Raw genomic sequence first — 19,832 nt, 5'->3', positions numbered from 1 at the left:
CTGAATTGATAGACGTTATAATTCAGTGTTTTATAGTATGAATTATTTTTTTTTTTTCTGATCACATGCAAAAAAAAAATTAAGTATGGTAAGCTATTACGAATAACTTAATTATCAAAGAGGATAAATAAACACCTACATATTCATTTATTAGTTTTCAACTCATAAATTCATGATTCAAGCATGATTGAGAAAGGTATGCCCAATTGTTATATCTATGGATGGAGTGGGGTAATATTTTGAAAGTAAGTAATAAGATTACACTTAGCAATTGAATGTTATTTAAATAGAAATTATTTTATGAATAGCGAACCTTCCAATGAGAATGCAATTTCATGTTTTGTAGCATGATATATTCTCATGTATTTCTTCCTGTTCAGAGAACTAATATTCAATTTCATTGTGTTTTTTTTTGACGTTGTGTATTTTCTCCTTCCTGCAAAGTTTTTCTCAGATATCTATCTCCCTTTTTGAAATTCTATGCATTCACCTTTTTTTTTTTGGGGGGGGTAATCTTAGAAATATAATAGGATTCAAGGCAAGAAGTTCTATCATTTACTAATTCACTATTCATATTCACAGTAGTGCATATCTAAAGTTCATCTTCATGATTGCACCTGGCTAAGGAAATGATTTCTTTGTTGATGTGTGATATCAGAGGAGTGTATCTGCAATAAGCCTCATACAATGATCTATGCAAACAGCTGTAAGGGTGTCAAAAGAATGTAACCTGTAATTGCTTATTAATATTGCATACTACAGTGCTATTTGTTTTTCCTGTAAGCATTTCTATATACCAGGGACCAGAGGTGGAATGGGGGGGGGGGGGGTTGCAGGTGACATCCCTGCCCCTCATAGGGAAAATGTGAACAGTTTATGTATGTATTCAAAACAACCAGTTTGAAAATTGAAATCATCCATCTTTCAAATCTTTATTGTATAATCTTAGCCTCTCCATTTGGCGGAGGTAAGAAGGTGTGTGTATGCTTATCTTATATCACTTCTATGCCATTCCTTGTGTCATTTGACTGACAATATTTTTTCCAAAATACAGTAAGGTTTACTTTAGTCAACCTGTAGGTCAATTAATCAGTTAAGCATAAGCTGTGTTTTTTCTAACCTGAATACTAAATTTTGACTAGATCAGAAATATTCATGTAGCCTCACAAGAATTCACACTGTAATAAAAAAAATCACTTTGTAGCACCATCATTGACAAAAGCAACATTTGCTCACTCTAAGTAGTAAGTAGAATGCATGCTTTTGCGATGTCATCAGATATATATATATATATATCCTAATAATAATATTACTGCAAATGATGGTTTAAACCTTTCTTTGTATGCATTGAAATATAGAGTGTTTTGTTTAGTTAGGACAGAGAAGGGAGTTTGAAATCCTATTCTTCCACTCCACCCCAAAATACATTTATTTTTTCTGGTCAGTTCATTTATTTACATGTATTAATGTTTTCATTCATTTACTCATGCCTATTTCGGAATACCCATGGAGAAAATTAATGCAGAGTTCTATTTATATATATATATTAATTGTAATGTGTCTATAATCCCACATGGGCAAAGCAGTTTTAGTTTATCATGTTTGTTGTATGTTATATGATGTTCCATTCACTTCAGTTCATTTAAATTTATTAATCATCTTCTCTCATGTTGGATTACATTCAGGAGAAAAATACCCATTGAATATGTCAATGAAAATAGAGTAAAAATGAATAAATAATGAATAAATAATGAATTCATTTGCAGGTGCATATATTAAAATGATTCAATCGCTGCCATTAATATATAAATGCACTTTGTAAGCATGATCTGCGTAGTCAGATTTCCTGAATGCCATATCATCACATATTCCTAGCAATATGAAATTCCTTCCATTTTCTAGCCTTGATATTTATTTTGTGTAACATGTTTTACATGAGACTTTAAAAAAAATACTGAACTCATTATATTTTGTATGTTGTGAACAATAATTGATTTGAGATTGTTATATTGATGCATGCATGTGCTGTATTATACAGACTGGTGTGAGTGACTCTTCCATCAATAAAATATATAGATGTATTTAGACTTGTGTGTGTAAATTGTGTGATTATTGATTTTTTGTAAAGCTAGCTTTACAATAAAAGGGGATAGGTGATATGTTAATGCAAAAAAAGTTAGAATTATCTCATTAATTTCATTTGATAAGATTATACTTTTTTTCATTTGATAAGATTTTATTTTTAAACTTCACATATAAGGCAGGTGCAGCAGTAGGACATTGTGATGACCTATGACATTTTTTATTCTCTATTAAATATTTGGGGTATTATACAATTTCATGACAGAAAGGCCTCTCATCAACATTTCCTTTTCCTTAATTTTTCTTCCTCCCCCCCCCCTCTTTTTTTCACTTTACTATTTCAGCTAGTTGAAAAATCATTGGGAGAGGGCGTTCAGGGGTCCCCCTGCAACAATGCACTTATTGGAAGCTTGGTAGGCATGACCAACTACTTCATGACAGTATTTAAAAAAAAGATCATAGGCCTTGAACCTTAAGAAGACCACCCCACTCCAAATATAAAAAAGGGACTGCTTCATGGGTTGATGACAAAAGCTGTATATTTTAATTGCACTTGATTCATTGATATAACAGGTCAATTGATTCCTTAACTGCTTAGAAAAGAAATTACTTTTTATTTTCCATCTGAATTTGCTGGAATTTTCACCATTTTTCATATTCACATTTTCTCTATTAATTTGAATGAACTTTTTGTTGGGATGGATTTGAACAAGGAAGTTCAACTGTTAAATGTAATTTTCACTAAACTATACACAAGTGAAGTGAAGATGCCTATGTAGGTCAAATATATGCTAACAATGATATGTTTTTTCTATTAGACATAACTTGAAGTGTGCCAAATTGAAAGCCAGGTATAGAATCATACAATCAAGAGATATTAGGCTTGTGTTGGAAGCTGTTAGACAGACCCCCCCCCAAAAAAAAGAAATACTTGTGCATTTGATATTCATAATCTTATTTGGAAAGCTTGTCTTGGATTATCCCTTGGCTAAGTTTTAATACCCAGTTAATTGTCGAAAAAAATACAGTGACTTTCCAGACCTATCGTTAGTTCAGCGTCGAGAGTTTCGCAACTTTCTCTATGTAGCTGTACAGAAAAACTTTATTTATAATGTTGCATATCTCACCTCCCCCGAGCCCCCCCCCCAAAAAAAAAAAAACGCCATCTCCGACAGAGCATAAGACATTTGCTTGTTGTCCGACGTTTCGCATACATACGGGACGGAGCTCTGGAGCGACTGCATAATAGCGTATTTTCCGCTAACTACTTCGCCAGAGCTTCTCCGAGGAACCACTCTGCGTTCCTGATCAAGACTCGACTATCCGCAGTTCAAGTAAGAAAGACAGATAAGGTGATTTTGCCTTGTCTGTAGAACCAGTGTAAATCATGGAATCATCTCCATATCAGAAAACTAAAGGAGGCCTTTTCCCCAGTGCATCTGCAATCAAAACAACAGTGTCAGGAAATGGAGCAGCAGGTGAGAGGAAATAAATAGGCCTACCGTAAATTTCTAGGGATACACAACTGGGTACCGGTACCGGGTATACCATTTATTAGGCCTAGGGCCTAGGCCTAATAAATGGTATACCCGGTACCTGGCCTAGGCCTAATAAATGGTATACCCGGTACCGGTACCCAGTTGTTGTGTATCCGGACGGGTTGTGTGTCCGGACGATCAATTTTAGAATGTCATTTGGAAAAATTTACAAGCGAAGTTTTATCAATTATTAGTACAAAATGTTAGGAAATATTATAAAGAACAAAATAGAAAATTAGTAACGAATTCATATTATTAGTGTAATCAACAGACAAAAAAGGCTACAAAAAGATAAAGTGTCCGGACACCCGACCCCCCATCCTACTAAAATGGACAACTCAATCAATGACTCATATTTTTTTCAACAAAAAAGTTCAATCCAACAAGACGAACATGTCCAATGACAATTTAAGTGCACGTGTTCATTAAAACAATGCTGGTTGGTCACAGCATTATCTAGACCGATGAGGCGACAAATTGGTCGTAGGATGAGTGGCCGGGCCATGCCCATGGGCATGGTGGAGCAAACAGCTTGCAACTGCCGCGTAAAGGGGAAGTTCACCCTGACAAAAAGTTTATTGTAAATGTAAAAATAGCAGAAAAAATAATTCAAAATATTGCCGAAGGTTTGAGAAAAATTCATCAAATAATTAAAAGGTAATTAGAATTTCAATTACATGATTTGTGACATATGCGAGCAGCATTCCTACATAGCGATTGGTAAAACCATGAAATGTCATTTTCTCAGAAAATTGAAAATGGTTTTCACTGTATGGTAGTGGATCGTATTACCGAACACTTTTCTTGAATTCAATCATTTTAAAAATATTATTTTCATAAAATTCACCAAACTTTCACCTTAAATACACAATTACCTACAAAATATAGTTATGTAAAATAATTGCTGAAATTGTTTTCCTTTTGATGATATTAGCTTCCAATCGGACCCCTCTTCGGATGTGATATATTTTGGTCACTTGAAAAAGGTATCGTATTACCGAACGTGTGTTTTCTATGGGAAAAGTTGAGAAATCAACAAAATCACTGATGAGCTATTTTGACCATATTTTATTATTTTTATAATATTAAGACTTTGAAAATGTGTCTTTGACCATTTTTCATCATCTTTCTATTCAAGTTCCCTTTGGAAGTGTAGCACGGGACCGTTTCGGGTGGGGGAGGATCTTTTACTTATACAATAACAGAACAGTGCAGCGGAAGGGTTTTTAAACGAAGAATCCCCACCCTGTCCGTCTACAGAGGTAGAACTTAAATAAAACACTATTAGGTTGTAATTATTATTAATATGTAATAATCACACATCACATAATCAAACACCATCAATCAACAACATTCACACTATGTTATTAATTAATGTAAATCATAATACTCAATAAAATAAACTAACATACTCATTATATAAAGGATATATGTTCCTTTAATTCTAAACTAGATTAACATTATATACATGATATTTACAGTTATAAAAATGTTGTAACTCCTAGTTACATAATTACTTGAACAAGTATGAACATATAGTTCAAATTATACTTCATAACTTAATTTACCGGACATAACTTTAGAACAGTTGTCAAACAACTACTGATAGATTAAGACTAACATAATGACATTGAGGGTCTCAGTGCAGATATAGTAAAATGTAGAAGCTGTTCATGGTCAGACGACCAGTGACCTGAGAATCAGGAAAATACGGAAATTATTGAAAAGTGGTGTCTGGAGGAAGATGCTCTCTCTCCATCTCAAAAGTTGTGTATCAATTTAATCAAAACATGATTAAATATTTCTAATATTAAATATCAAACTTCATCTCAAATATTTTTATATCAACTAGGATTAGTAAATGGTTTTACAGTAACATAATATCAAAACAATAAAATAGAATGGTTTAGCACAATGATATTCAGGAAAGTCTTTAATCAGATACATTAGAGTCCGCACGGTATTAACGCGGCAAGATAGGGAACTCAGCCTATCTGCTTGACCAGAATAATACCGTTTAGTTGTTTTGGATTCGCGACTTGCTTAAAATTTGTAATTCGCAAAGTTCAAAAGGCTCAACTATAAAACTCGCACCATGCTCGCGCTGCTAGACAAACATAAATAACAAGTGCTTTACCATGAACAATAATCGTAGATGGTTAGTAACAATCATAAGAAATTCAAACATTCAATAAGATGTAGACTATAGAATAGTATCTATCATCAGTTATGTAAATCTAAACTTTAAAATATTATCCAATCGAAGATTGATAATAAGCCAAATGTGTAAAAGACAATTTTGGAAAAGTAACATTCAAAAATAAATCTATAAGATCAGTTATTAAATAATCTTATAAACTGAGATATGGAAGGATGACTTTGGGATCTTACCTGAGAATCAGGAAAATACGGAAATTATTGAAAAGTGGTGTCTGGAGGAAGATGCTCTCTCTCCATCTCAAAAGTTGTGAAGAGGATGCCTCCAGTAGTTCTATATAAAGGTATTTTCGACAATACCATTATTTTTGGGAAGGGGTGTGTAAATGTGTAACTAGAAATACTTGTTGATCCTTGGTCATCTCTTTTAACAAACAAAAACCAGTAACTAATAATTGCTGACCCCTTTAGGGTAGCAGAGATGGAAGAGTCCATCAACTTTTCCCCAAAATACTTCTACGTCATTCATGACATTCACGTCATTATTTTCTGGGAATAAGGACCAGCTGACCCTTACTCAAGCTACCAAGAACTGACCATTGGTTCTCTCTTTCGCTCACTCTCTCTCAGTATGTACAAAAGGTCATGCAAGTCATCTCACTCTCTCCTCTCTCACTCTGTATGTTCTGTAGCTACATAAATATGGGTATAACCACTACAATACAAAATTAATAGAGACTAATCTCTTTTAACTTCTTTCTACACTTATGTAGCACCATAAGAGGGGCTACAGAAGGATATTGCAAAGAATAGAGCGTATGAAATTATTATCTGACGCGTATGATGCGCACGTTCGGTAATACAAGGCTGGTCGGTAATACAATCACTCACTATAACTTTTGTATATCAATAAATCATTTCACATCCAATCATGAATAGAAAACAAAATTAAGTCATCAGGAACCATACAAAATTTGAAATTCATGCATTTTATATTACATAACACATGGGGCAGCCGCTCGTTTATGACGTCACAAATCCAGAACTTTGAACTCTAATAACTACGGATTTTGCTCAAACCTTCACCAATATTTTTTACTATTTTCTTCAGGGTGAACTTCCCCTTTAAGTTAAACTTTAACAGGTTTAAAGCCTTAAGTTAACTAATGTTACAGTCCCAGCGTCTATGATGACTATGGAGACGGTGCAGCACCCTCCTTGATTACACCTAAATTTTGCTTTTTGACAGTGTAAAAGGGAAGAAATAATAAAGATGAATTACTGTAAATTTAAAATACTTTCAGCTTACCACCTTTCTGAAAAATATGCCAGAAAATAGCGAATTTGATTTGCTGACAAACAGATCAGGATCAGCCAGGATTCTCGACAGTTCTTGATGGCAAACCTGGTGAATCTGTTTTGTCATCAAAATTTGTGATATTCAACTCCAGCATATTTTTTCAGAAAGATGGTAATCTGATTGTATTTGATATAAATTTATCTTTATCATTTATTTTTCCCCGTCAAAAAGCAAAATTTAGGAGTAATTGAGGAGGATCCAAAATGCAAGTTTTTCCGTAGATGCTGTAATCAAGCAGCTGTTGGTTGCTCCACCATTAAGAGCCTAATGGCCATCTTTTGTCTGTGTAGGAGGAGGACAATATAATTCAGAAAATTCTATGCATTATCCTGGTTGAAGTCACCAGTCCATTCACTGCTGTTTACTTCGTCAGCACTGATGACTTCTTTCCACTCCCAATTTGTAGGCCTACACAATGAGTGCACACACACCGACACACATGAGAAAAGAGGTGACTAACTTCTGCTGACATAAAACTTCAATTCTCTTTAAAAATAGGGTGTCTGAAGCAACACTGAAAAAATGGTCTGCATAAAATGGGCTGAATGGGGGGGGGGAATGGCACAATTTTGGGGCTATTTCAGCCTGCAAGAAAATGTGATCTGAATTGATTTTCAGCTCATATTTTAGGGTGTATGGAAAGAGAAAATTCAGGAGCTTCTTTTGATGCTAAGCTAGTCAAGGACAAGTTTACAACTATTTAATTCATGAATATATTTAGTGTATGGTGGTTTGGCCTTAATTTGTGCGTTACCTAATTAATCTAATTAATATCTTGAAAAACTTATATCACCAACAGAAAAAGTGACCCAAAATTACTCAGTAGGCCCTAAGGTAATTTTCTTCAAGGTGTAAGGTCTCAATTGTGAAAATATATATAAAGGCAAAACATTGGCAAATGTTGTTACCTTTTGCTTCCACTCCGGGAAAATCAGATCTTCTCAACAAGCATCAAGAAATGGCCAGTTTGCAAGCAGAGGTCTCGAAATAACTATGTTAAATGTGATGCCAACCAAATTTATGGTATTTGAACTTCAATCTGCAATTATCTTACCTTTTTGTATGCTTGATTTCTTTTATAAAGCTTTGAAAAACAATTGTGCGCAAATTAAGGTCCAAATTTTTCAGCCGAGTCCACACTAGTCGATCACCATGGAATTTTGAGATTGCGATAACAGTGAAACCCTAGGCCTTCTTCATAATTCCATCAAGTGAATTTGACTTTGGAATGTTGCCTTCAGTCTGGTATATAAGTTTTTGATTAATTTCATGTGAACTGTGAGAAATTTTTGATTGAAAATCAACTTCATGATAATTTTTGAAATGTGCGCAAATTATGGTCACCACATCATAATCCAAAGACGAAAAGAAGGCTTCAAAATTTTTGTCTGGACACCTGAGCCCCTATCCTAAGAGATTGATTGGAACCCTTATTTAGATAGATAGAGGTAACATTTTAAAGCAAAAGGTCACTTCCGTGGTGCATTCAAGTATTCAGGCACCCGAGAGGTGGTGCCTGAACCTTTTTTGTGTGCGTGTGTGTGTTGAGATCGCCATTTCCTCATGCATTTACTGGGAAAATTGAATTTCTGTATTTCACTTTGTTTCAGTTTTCAAATCTATATACTAAAGAAAGTCATACCATCAGAAAGAGTGTCAAATTTTCTGAGTGACACTCTGTTGACAAGTGTTTGGCATTAAGAATAGATTTCTAAGTTTAACAGCTTTCGGAAGCTAAAAATTTAGATTTGTTGTGTCCCATTTCTTAACTACTCGGCCTATGGCAGGAAAATGCTGAAAATCTGTCTGATTTCATTCTTTTTTGCAGCCATTTATTGGAATTTTTCATTAAATATCACATTTCTGTTATTCTGAAGGTTATATCTTTTCAAATCCACAAAACACTTTGTTGTTGTTGAAATAAGCAACATATTTTTTCTCCAGACAGACACCCTACTAATAGACTTCTCATTTTCCTGAGAACTTCTTAAATTAAGTCAGACTCTTTCATGATTTAGTTTGACTTGAGATAGATTCTCTGGCTGTCAATGAAATAGTCTACCCCTAGTTCACTAGATCACGTTCATCATCCTTATATCTAGATTTGCTTTTGCTTCCCATGGATTTAATCTGGAACCTGATGTTGTTTACAGCAAGTGCACTCAGTTAGGATTGATATTTGTTAAGTGAATGAACTTTATTAGATTTTGTGTGTGGAGAACTACTCAACGACGATCCTAAAGTAGTACAAAACAATCTTTGTTCTTATTCTCTGAGTGGCGCCAAGTCATGTATTGTAAACTGCTTGATTTTCTGAAGTTTTTCTTAAGATTTATAGGCTTAAAACTAAAAATTAAATTAGGACCAGTATTCCAAAGTTTCCTTGGTCTGAAATTAAAAAAGGGACTTTTCTCCTGAAGGTTTGAATGTCTAAAAATAAAACTAATTATTGATGTTTGTTAGGGCCAAAAATTCTGAAAATTTAGGTTATTTGTGACAAATGCATGTATAAAATTGAATTAAAGCAGATATGAATCAATAGTGCCATCTCGAGTCCTCAACTAATACCTGGCCAGTTTCCAAACCCACAATACCAGTGTAGTCTAGTTCTGAGGACCCACTTGAATGATAGCATTTCAATTAACTACTCAATATATGTATACTGCAATAATTATGTTACCAACCAGCAAAACAATTAGGTACTTAGATCTCTCAAAACATTTTAGTTTCTCTATACAAATACGATTATTGGTCAATTTATTCCCTGTAAATTATTAGATATCTGAAAATCTATATTTTTAAGACTATGTAAATTTATAACAGTCAGTCAATGAGAGACCACACACAGTTCACTCCCCCTTTAAATAATACCAGAATATTTGCAAAATCTATATAGTTTCAGTAGAGGATGAACATGGTGAATATTTTTTTTTTAGATAAGCCTGGAATGAGTTAGATCTTGTATCGGGTATAAACTCTTTCCATTGCATTTCTTTTTCAGAATTTGAATGGCTTTCAAATCAGAGCTTTGATCCAACAATAGCTCAGGCAAGAGCTCATCGTCATGGAGAAAGTGATGCCTTCAGTTACAAGAAGCAAGAAAATACTGCCACTGTTCATCACCATGGAGAGAGCAACAATTCACATCAAAGTCTTTCAACCATATTACCTCCACATCCTAAGGTCAAGGAAGAATTCCCAGTCATACCTGATCAATATGATTCCTTAGGTACAGCATCTGAAAGTATAAAAGTTGAGCAGGATAAAGGTTATGAACCTTTACATGTAGATCAGTCTGATTCTGATTCAGTTTCCAGTGATGAACACTTCTATGGGAACGATGAGGATGTTGCTTCAAAAGTGAAGAAAGAAAATGTACATTATGACTTGCCAGTCAGGGACAAGAAACGGAGAAGTAAAGAGGATTCTCACAGACCTAAGAAAAGTAAGAAGAGACATCTCAAGTGTGATTCCAGTCCTGAGAGAGGCAGCAGGAAGCACAAAAAGAAGAAGAGTAAACATAAGGATGAGAAGAATATCAGACATAAGGATGATAAAGAGAAGAAGAGAAAGCATAAGGATGACAAGGAGAAGAAGAAGCATAAAGGTGATAGAGAAAAGACTTCCAAGGAGTACAAGAGGTAATTTGCTAGATTTATTCTATCTTTATAAATTGCCTTAGTGTTTTACTATGCTTGAAATTGCTGTCACATAATTATGGACCCAACTTTCAGACTGAATTTCCTATTTCATAATTGAAGTCAACATGATCTAATAATTGACATATCTAGATGTCTTAAAGACTTTCATGAATTACGAATGTGGTCATTTTTTAGACATGAACTTTTTGTATATGTCCATGGACTGCTATATATCTCTATCACATTTTATATCATCAAATAATGTCTGTTCCTTTTTTCTTTTTTAAATTTCAGCCACAATAGTAGACCCTCCTCTATATGGATTGATGACATAGGTTTTATACCTGAGACGCCTTTCTATGTGGATGAAAAATCAGATAGGAACAATCTTTGCTTCAAGTCACTTCACCACACAGACCTCGCCTTCTACCAAAGACTTGGCAAATCCTGCCTTGGGCTAGATAGCGATAAGGAAATGGTTACATGGGGAGATGGGAAGGACAAGAAGAAAGGAAAGAAGCATTTTGGCAATGCTAAAAGGTACTTTGATCAGGTTTGCCCTATTGATGAAGTGGAAAGAGTTTCCATTGCAGCCAAAAAGCAAAGTGAAAGCAGAGGCATGGATTTGACTCCAGCAACCAACAATGCACAGATGCCTTTCATACCTGTAAAACCTATGACTGATTCCAATAGTAATGCTGACATTGAAAATGTTCTTCAAGTCCAAGACACAAGTGAATCCGGTAAAAGTGGCCTGTCAGAAGCAGTTGCTACATATAACAAGCACCTCCAAGAACACCCTGGTGACATCGCAAAATGGCTCGAGTTTGTCCGGTTTCAGGACCAAGCATTTCAATCGACTAACTCCCAAGTGATGGATGATCACAACAGCACCATGCCCATCAAGACCTCCAAAAGAGAACATTTTATCAATGAGAAGAAGCTCTCCATCCTGGAGAAAGCTCTGAAGTTGAATCCTCTGAATGCAGAGCTCCAGCTGGAGCAGATCGAGATATGCAGGGAGACATGGGAATTGAACAAACTCTCCAGGCAGTGGGACTCCATCATCAGGCAGCATTCTGAGAATATCGCAATGTGGAAGCAGTACTTGGCATTCAAGCAGTCCTCTTTCAGCAAGTTCACAGTTTCAGGTATTGCATCGGCATACACCAAGTATCTTGAAGCAATGGAGGCTCAGGACACTGCTGTCAAATTGAGTGAGTTGAAACATAAGTTTTACCTAAGCCGCAGTTACCCCTCCCTTTTTAATTTTGTGTTTGTACTTGAAGTGTCTATTAGCATTTTTCCATGTTGTTTTTTTGCTTTGGATTGGGTAATCAAACCACACAGGTTTTCATAACGTTCGTGGAAGCCTCGCATGTATTTTTGTATGTACTATTTTTTTTACATGATTTTAGTTTAAAAATAAATTGAATTGAAACTGAATAGTCTATTTATCAATTGAAATACCATACTTACAAAATATTTCTTTCTGTGTATGTTCCTACATTAGATATTGTTATGCAGGTGTGCCATTTTTGGAGGCAGTCAGGACATACAGAGAAGGCTGTGGCATTACTTCAAGCTCTTGTCGAATTCAATTGCTTCTGTCCAGAGAAAGTCAAAGAGTCTACGACACTTGAAGGCAAGGTATGTAAACTGAAAAAGATAACTCTGCTAATCCATTAGAAGTTTAGGGAAGACACAATATCATTTAAAACATTTTGAAAAAAAAAAATCTTGCCTTGCAAACATAAATGAAGCTTTAGTGTTTTTTGTCCTGTTTCCTGAAGATTTGCAATAATGTTAAAGGACAAGTCCACCCCAACAAATAGTTGATTTGAATAAAACGAGAAAAATCCAACAAGCAAAACACTGAAAACTTCATCAAAATCGGATGTAAAATAAGAAAGTTATGACATTTTAAATTTTTTATTTATTTCACAAAAGAGCTATATGCACATCCTGGTCGGTATGCAAATGAGGAGACTGATGACGTCATCCACTCACTATTTCTTTTGTATTCTATTACATGAAATATTCTAATTTTCTCCTCATTGTCAAGTAAAACAACACTTAATTTGTCCATGAACAGTTGGAACTAGCATTGCTTAAAACTATATGATTCAACCGAGTTAGTCCGTTGTCAAATCTGTAAAAAATGAAATATTGTGTAATTCAAACAATAAAAAACAAAAGAAATAGTGAGTGATGGACATCATTGACCGTCTCATTTGCATGTCACTGAGTTGTGCATATCACTGTTTTGTGAAAAATAAGTGAACCTGTAAAATGTCACAACTTTCTTCAATTTTGATGAAATTTTCAGCATTATGCTAGTTTGATTTTTCTATATTTATTCAAATTAACATTTTTCTGGGGTGGACTTGACCTTTAACTTTGCCATTACTGTAACTACCATGGAAAACTTGATTGTGATAGGCTACTGAATCCTCTTGGCAAGGTAGTTGCCATAATAGCAAAGCAAAATTTAGTTGTTTATGAAGTGAGCCGCTGGTTTACAACACTCATTGTTATCATTATTCTCAATACACTTAGCAACGTATTTGTTCACAGAATCCATTATAGTTCATACAATTAACACATCATTTCAAATTATATTAAATGTGTTATTAGATCCAATTTACACAACGTAAATTAAGAAAAGTGTGTACAACTAATTTTCATTATATTATTAATTCCATTATATCAATTGAATTAGATATGAATATATTCATGTTCCTTTCTTCCAGATAGCATTCTTTGAGCCATTTCTGGACAGCAATGAGCCTCGATTTGGACAGCCCGGTGCAAAAGGATGGGCTAAGTGGGTTGAACAGAAAGAGAAAGGGGGATGGTCCAGCCAGTCATCAGGTGAGGAGAGTATAAGTTTTTAATGGAGCAATTAATAGTTAATTCAAATCCTGTTCTAGTATAAAGTAAGTAGCTAGATATGTCAGAAGGCTTTGACTAGATGACAAACTAGAAACCACCTTATTCAACTCTTGTTGAGTGTAATGATCTCATTGTAAAAAGACTAGTCATTTGAAGTAAGACAAAAAAGTATTGTGACAGTTGTAAATAAAAAGTAGCGGTTATGCATTGCTGCAATTTTTCGTTCATCTGTAGAATCAATATAAGAGTGTAAGCATTTCCATAATGAAGATTGGAGCTTGTTTGAATATGGATTAAGAACACTGTATTAAAAAGGCCACCTGGTATACAAATAATGACTGATAGTGATACCAGCCGATACTACTACATATTATTGACAAATTTTATTAATCTAATGTCAAAACAATGACTTCATTATTTCCTGTGTGTACTCTGTAATTGCATTGGCTGTCTTGATCTGTGGGTTCATCTCGCTGGTTCCTGTTGTATTCCCTGCATATGAAATTCATTTAAATCTAGAAATAGAGTTAATTCTGCACTTTGTTTCCTTGTGCCAATTGGGTGAGTTACACATGTATTTTTACAAATTCATGAAGAAGGGTGATAATATTGGATTAGTGTGAATTTTCATTTCACATCTTAGCAATGATCATTGCCAACCTTAACAACACTTGTCATATTGGTCAATGGCTAGCGTTTTGTTACACTATTTATTGCAATTATTAATTGATATGTATGTTTTTTTTCTCCCTATCTTTTTTTCTAGATGTCAAGAATAAAGATGAAGATGATAATGTGATCAACAAAACACATGCAGAATGGCAAGCCTGGTTGGAGGAAGAAGTCCACAGGGAGCGCATCCATTTCATCCCTTGGCAACCTTCTGGTGGAGAGACAGAAGATGACTGTGACGATCCCGAGAGGATGGTCCTGGTGGATGATATCACACCATTCCTCATCTCCATCGACTCTCTAGACCTGAAGTTTGAATTGATCCTGCACTTCCTGGACTTCTTAGGGGTGAGGAAGCAAGGGCAGCTATCGAGTATGCGTAGGACATCACCGGAGACGATGGAGCATCCTGCAGAGGTCTTTGGCTTTAGAAACAAATTTTTCAGTAGAGGTCATGGTGGAGTAATGATGGGTGGAGAAGGAATGCCAGACCTGTCACAATTTGGGAGTCATGACAAGAAATCTCCGGTGTTTGGTGGAGGTTATGAAGAGAAGAAAGCAGTTCTTAGCTTTGCAGATGATATCATAGCCCAGGCAATTCCTCTGTTTCCACAAGAAGCCAAGAAGCACCTGACACTGCTGCAAATGCAGTATAATCTCCAGAGAGTGGATCCATGTGCAAGCTTGAAACAACAAAAGAAACAGCAGAAAGAAGGTCAGAAGTATGCAAAGAGGTTGCTCGGCCAAGAGTGTAATCGAAACAATCTATCTTTGTGGGAAGAGTATGCAAAGTGGGAATGGCATAATGGAAACGTGGTTGAGAGTCAGAGGATATTTGAAACGGCACTCACGTTCTCAAATCTGAACCTTGCAGCAGAAGAAGACAACCAAGAAGGCATATGCAAACTTCTCTCCACCTATGCACTTTTGAAACTTGGAATCCTTCAGTCAAACCCAGCAGCAGATTGTAAGAAAGGTGTTGCAGCATCAGCACACTCCACCTGCAAACAAGAAGTATTGCATGCCCTGACAACTCTTGGTGAAGGGGGAAAATTCACCCCTCTGTCAGCTATCTCGGACAAACATGTTTCTGCAGGACGCATCCTCAAAGCTCGAAAGGGGTATGTTGAACTCTTCAAGAATGCCACAGATTCATCTAGGGATTCCATACGTTCTTGCCACGTTCGCCTGTTCACATGCCTGGATCAAGAAGGATCACAGCTTGTTCACATTGCCCTCTGCTATGCTCTCTTTCAGTATCTCAGTGTAGGAATGCAGGCAGCAGGAGTGGTGTTTGAAGAAACGCTTTCGCATTGGGATGGACTTGTGCACCATGTGAATAGTACTATGGATGATGTTGATAAGGGGATAGTTCATCAGCAGCTGGACGTTGATGCTGAGTTAACCATGTTGTTTTATACACAGGTTGTGTCTCACCATGTTCATAGTCATCCAATGCCAGTTACATCATTGAGGAACCTTATGCAGAGAGCCCTAAGGAGGTAGGTTAAATATGCAATGCATAGAAAATAAATGTTCTATTGAGCACTATGTTTCAAAATGCATATTCTTTTATCATTATCATCATCATAATCATTATCATTTTTATCATTTTATGGTTATTATTTCAATGAATATTACGTTTTAAAAAAAGTTTCTAAACAATGATTTCAGATAATCATTCAGGTTAGAGTTTTATTGGTGATAACTCTCAACTGTTCTCATTCTATTTATTTTGGTGTTTTTATTAATATCTAATTGAATTAAAATATTACCTGGTAGACTTTTGCTTCTTTACTGATTTTCTTACCATCCACAATAATGAGCATTTTCATACACAAATATTTATATAATGGTGCATTGAATAGTAAATACATGCATGTGTTTTACAAAGCTTTATTGTTTTGAATGCTTTATAATTCTCAGCACTTGTCACTCGCTGAAAATATCGAGACTGATATTGATCCATTAATCTTTTACACCTATCTTTCAGGCATAGTAGAAATCCATCCTTATTGGAATGCTTGATTGATTTAGAAGCAAGGTCTCACATAGCTGGAAGACTGAGGAGATACTTTGATAAGGCAACTTCTGATTCCAAAGATCCCATACCATGGCTCTATGCCATCTATGCTGAGCTGGTTAGACTTCACAAAGTGGAGGGAGAATATTCAGGTAATGTCGAAATCTCACATAGAGTCTGTTAATGTATGTATGTTTGAGTAATGTTGTGATTAGTTTGAGCTTCAGTTGGTATATTTCACTTTCACTAGCATTAGTAGTACATACATCATCAAGAATATGAGGATTATTTTTTAAAGTAGTAAAAATGAGGAAAACATGCACATTATATTAATCAAGAAAGAAATTATCCAGTCATGGTGTTAAAACTGAAACTTAAAAATATATCATCAACATCTTAATATCAATTATAAAATAAAATTGCTGTTAATTTCATTGCTTTGTTTCAGGTAAGGAGACTGGTATCACCAACAGGCTTCGTTCATTGTTTGATAGGGCCTTATCAAATAGATACACAAGGCACTGTGTTCTTTTGTGGCGTCTCTATATACTCTTTGAGGTGAGATTTCAATATTTAAATCTACTGTACGTATTAAAAAAAGGGACAGATTTGAAAAGTCTGAATTTTTTTTTTTGCCATAATTTTCGAATTATGCTGTCAAAATTTGTTTCCAAATCTACTTATTTGGTTGAATAGTTCTGTTTCAGCTTTGAATATTCCTTCTTCAGGCAAGAAATTTTTTTTAGACCAAAGTATGGGAGAGCGTGCTTTTTTTTCCAAATCCTTTCATTGTGTGCTACAAAGGTTATGGTGCCTTTGAAAGTGGCATACTGATGGGTGGGGGCTCGGGGTGCCCCCCATAAAAAATTCATAATCAAGAAAAAAAGGGGGAAAGGAAAATAACAGAAACATAGAAAGTGAAATATATCATTTTCTGAATATTATGTCAAAATCACAAAGTTGGATATTTGATAAAAAAAGTGGAATTTTTTTACCCTATCTGCCATATCGTGCTCCTTCAAAATCGACTCAATACACCATTGATATTGAAAGACATGAATCCTTTCCTTAAGCACATAATTAAACTTGGTGAAGGATTCAACAACCCCTTAAAAATAGGATTCATTTCTTTTATAGGTACCATAACATAATTTGTTGCACATAATAAAAGGCTTTGGATAATTACTTTGGTTGACAAAAAGTCTTCTTTTCTTACTTATAAACGAAAATTCACAGGTAAAAGACGTTGAAATGAAAAACAAAATAATTCAGGTAAATAAATAAATTTGTAAATTAAGTTTGACAGCATAATTTGAAAATTATGGCAAAGATAATGAAAAGATTAAGAATAAGTCTGCTAATTTGCCAAAAGTCTAATCAAATTTCTCATTTCTGCCAGTTTGGGGCAAGCCTCTTTTTGAACCCCCGACAAACAAAAACGTCCCATGTTTGCTCAAGCATGAACATAATTTTTTTTTAATTGCATTTCAAAGATAAGATCTCAGAGCACATATTAACATCAAAATATAGATATTTGAAACAGTTTTTTTATAGACTTTTCAAAACTCTTTTTTTTATACACACTGTATACTCTACATAATTTGATTTTGTTACTGAGATTTCATAGTTTAGATTATTGGTTTGATTTAGCACATTTGCAATTATCACACTTTTGCTCTATAATTGTCCATCATGAATTGTTTATTTGCAGGTTCCCTAATTCTAGTCTTTCATAAGCTTTGTATTTTGAAACCTAGCCTAAAAGAGCAATGGTACCCTACTTTACAAAAGGAAGCAAGTAAGAAAATTATTTCCTGTAAAAGGGCAAAATAAATCTGTCAAAAATACATGGACAAGAATGCAGTAGAATGATTGTAAATGATCCGCATCGCATAATAGCATTATTATTGGGGGGAGGGGGGTTTCTATGGAACTTGCTTCATTTTGTCAAAGTAAAGCCCAATGCCCAGCTCTTCTACTATTATCACCATTATTATTGCAATTAAGATGAATTGTTTTTTTTCAGGTGCAGAATGGTGATCCCAAGAGAGGGAAGGCTATCTTTTACAGAGCTCTTCAGCATTGCCCTTGGGCAAAGGTGAGAAGAAATGAAGTTTGAGTATAATTTGAAAGATTAGTGATTTCGGAGTGTGATTTTGACTTGTACGTTATATTACATGTTATATTCGTCATTATTATCATCAGCATATTGATGATAATGATGGTGATGATGATGATAATGTTGATGATGATTATTATTATGTATGAATATAGTGATATTGGTGATTGTGATGGTGGAAATTGGGGATGGTGATATTGACTATGATAAAAACTCTTATATCATGAAATGATAATGATAGTAATATCGGGTATTTGTAAAGCATCGTTTCCGCATGCTTGCCTGATGTGCTGTGGAGAACGGAGTGATACATTTCATGTTAACTTCCAGGAGACATTTTTAAACAAATGAGTATTGAGAGCAATATTAATACAATTAACATTGATTTGGCAATTGATTCCACAGGGAGGGTCAAGCATGTGCACACATCTGGTTGAAATACTATGGCAGTATATTTAATCTGGCTGAGAAAAGCTCATGTAGTTTCAACGTTTCTCCATATGCTTTCTCTGTATTTTTTCATTGTATAACTATCGGTCACAAATGTCTGTAGAAACTTGTTTTACAGTTTCATAATATCAATAATGTTGCAATAAGAAGCCAATAGCACCTTGTCATATTGCTATTGTTTGGATTCATTCTAGATTTTATACCTTGATGCTGTGCGCTACTTCCCTGAAGAACTGCAAGAAGTGGTAGACCTGTTGATGGAGAAAGAGCTCCGAGTCCGTGCTCCTCTAGAAGAAATCCAGCTACTCATGAAGGTGGCTCAGAACAAAAAAGAATGAGTTGAAGTCATCAATATTGCCCAGCTAGTTTCAGTGAAAGGTATTACGCAGCTTCAAAATTTCTGATTGTCAGGAACTCTCCCTGAAACTGGCAGGATTCCGATGTCAAAGCATCTCCCTGATGCGTAGATTGGATACCTTCATTGAATTGGTATATTGAGATTAGCCTCTGTTTCCTCAGTATACACATGAATTTAAGCTAGCAGCTTTGTCATTACTGAAGATGCTATTATATTTTGTCTATATTGAGTCAAAATTGTTTGTGCAAATTAAAGAATTTTGAACGGAATTATTTTGAGATTTGATATTTCGTAGGTAATTTTCTACACTCATTAGGCATCTCCTGGGGAAATATGAGATTGATCGGTTGAGTCATGCATGAGTAATCAAAGATTGAATTAAAAATGACCATTTTTGAAAGTCACAAGAGTCGTGTTTCAGATTGTGCAAATACAATTTTGGACAAAAGTTGTTTTTTAGGTGAATTTTATGGTGTTATACTGGTTTACTATCCTTCATTTAGCCACTCCACACAAAATTTTGATATCGTATGTTCA

The 19,832-nt window shown here is 34.9% G+C and overlaps 1 protein-coding gene and 1 long non-coding RNA gene across 2 annotated transcripts; one reads left to right on the top strand and one right to left on the bottom strand.

Annotated features, from left to right (window-relative positions):
- The first annotated feature begins 3,296 nt into the window (after positions 1–3,296).
- LOC121418620 (nuclear exosome regulator NRDE2-like) lies at positions 3,297–19,627 on the top strand. The gene is made up of 10 exons (XM_041612598.1): positions 3,297–3,560; positions 10,139–10,778; positions 11,073–11,995; positions 12,292–12,428; positions 13,532–13,652; positions 14,440–15,847; positions 16,339–16,520; positions 16,817–16,926; positions 18,395–18,466; positions 19,132–19,627. The coding sequence occupies exons 1-10, from the start codon at positions 3,470–3,472 to the stop codon at positions 19,273–19,275; spliced, it is 3,828 nt and encodes a 1,275-aa protein (XP_041468532.1). The 5' UTR covers positions 3,297–3,469; the 3' UTR covers positions 19,276–19,627.
- Positions 4,820–6,569, bottom strand: LOC121418621. The gene is made up of 2 exons (XR_005970488.1): positions 6,012–6,569; positions 4,820–5,313 (listed from the first exon to the last, which is right to left on the bottom strand). It is a non-coding gene; the product is annotated as an uncharacterized LOC121418621 (long non-coding RNA).
- Positions 19,628–19,832: the final 205 nt, after the last annotated feature.

This window comes from Lytechinus variegatus, chromosome 7 (genome assembly GCF_018143015.1).
Source record: "Lytechinus variegatus isolate NC3 chromosome 7, Lvar_3.0, whole genome shotgun sequence".
Taxonomy (NCBI): domain Eukaryota; kingdom Metazoa; phylum Echinodermata; class Echinoidea; order Temnopleuroida; family Toxopneustidae; genus Lytechinus; species Lytechinus variegatus.
The sequence above is the reverse complement of the archived record's forward strand: the minus strand, read 5'-3'. Positions and strand labels throughout refer to the sequence as shown.

Bases quoted from the DNA above. Each gene is read 5' to 3' on its own strand.
- LOC121418620 (XM_041612598.1), top strand. From the start codon at position 3,470: ATGGAATCATCTCCATATCAGAAAACTAAAGGAGGCCTTTTCCCCAGT. The intron at 12,429-13,531 runs GTATGTAAACTG...CCTTTCTTCCAG, and splicing joins CTACGACACTTGAAGGCAAG to ATAGCATTCTTTGAGCCATT. The intron at 16,521-16,816 runs GTAATGTCGAAA...GCTTTGTTTCAG, and splicing joins AGTGGAGGGAGAATATTCAG to GTAAGGAGACTGGTATCACC.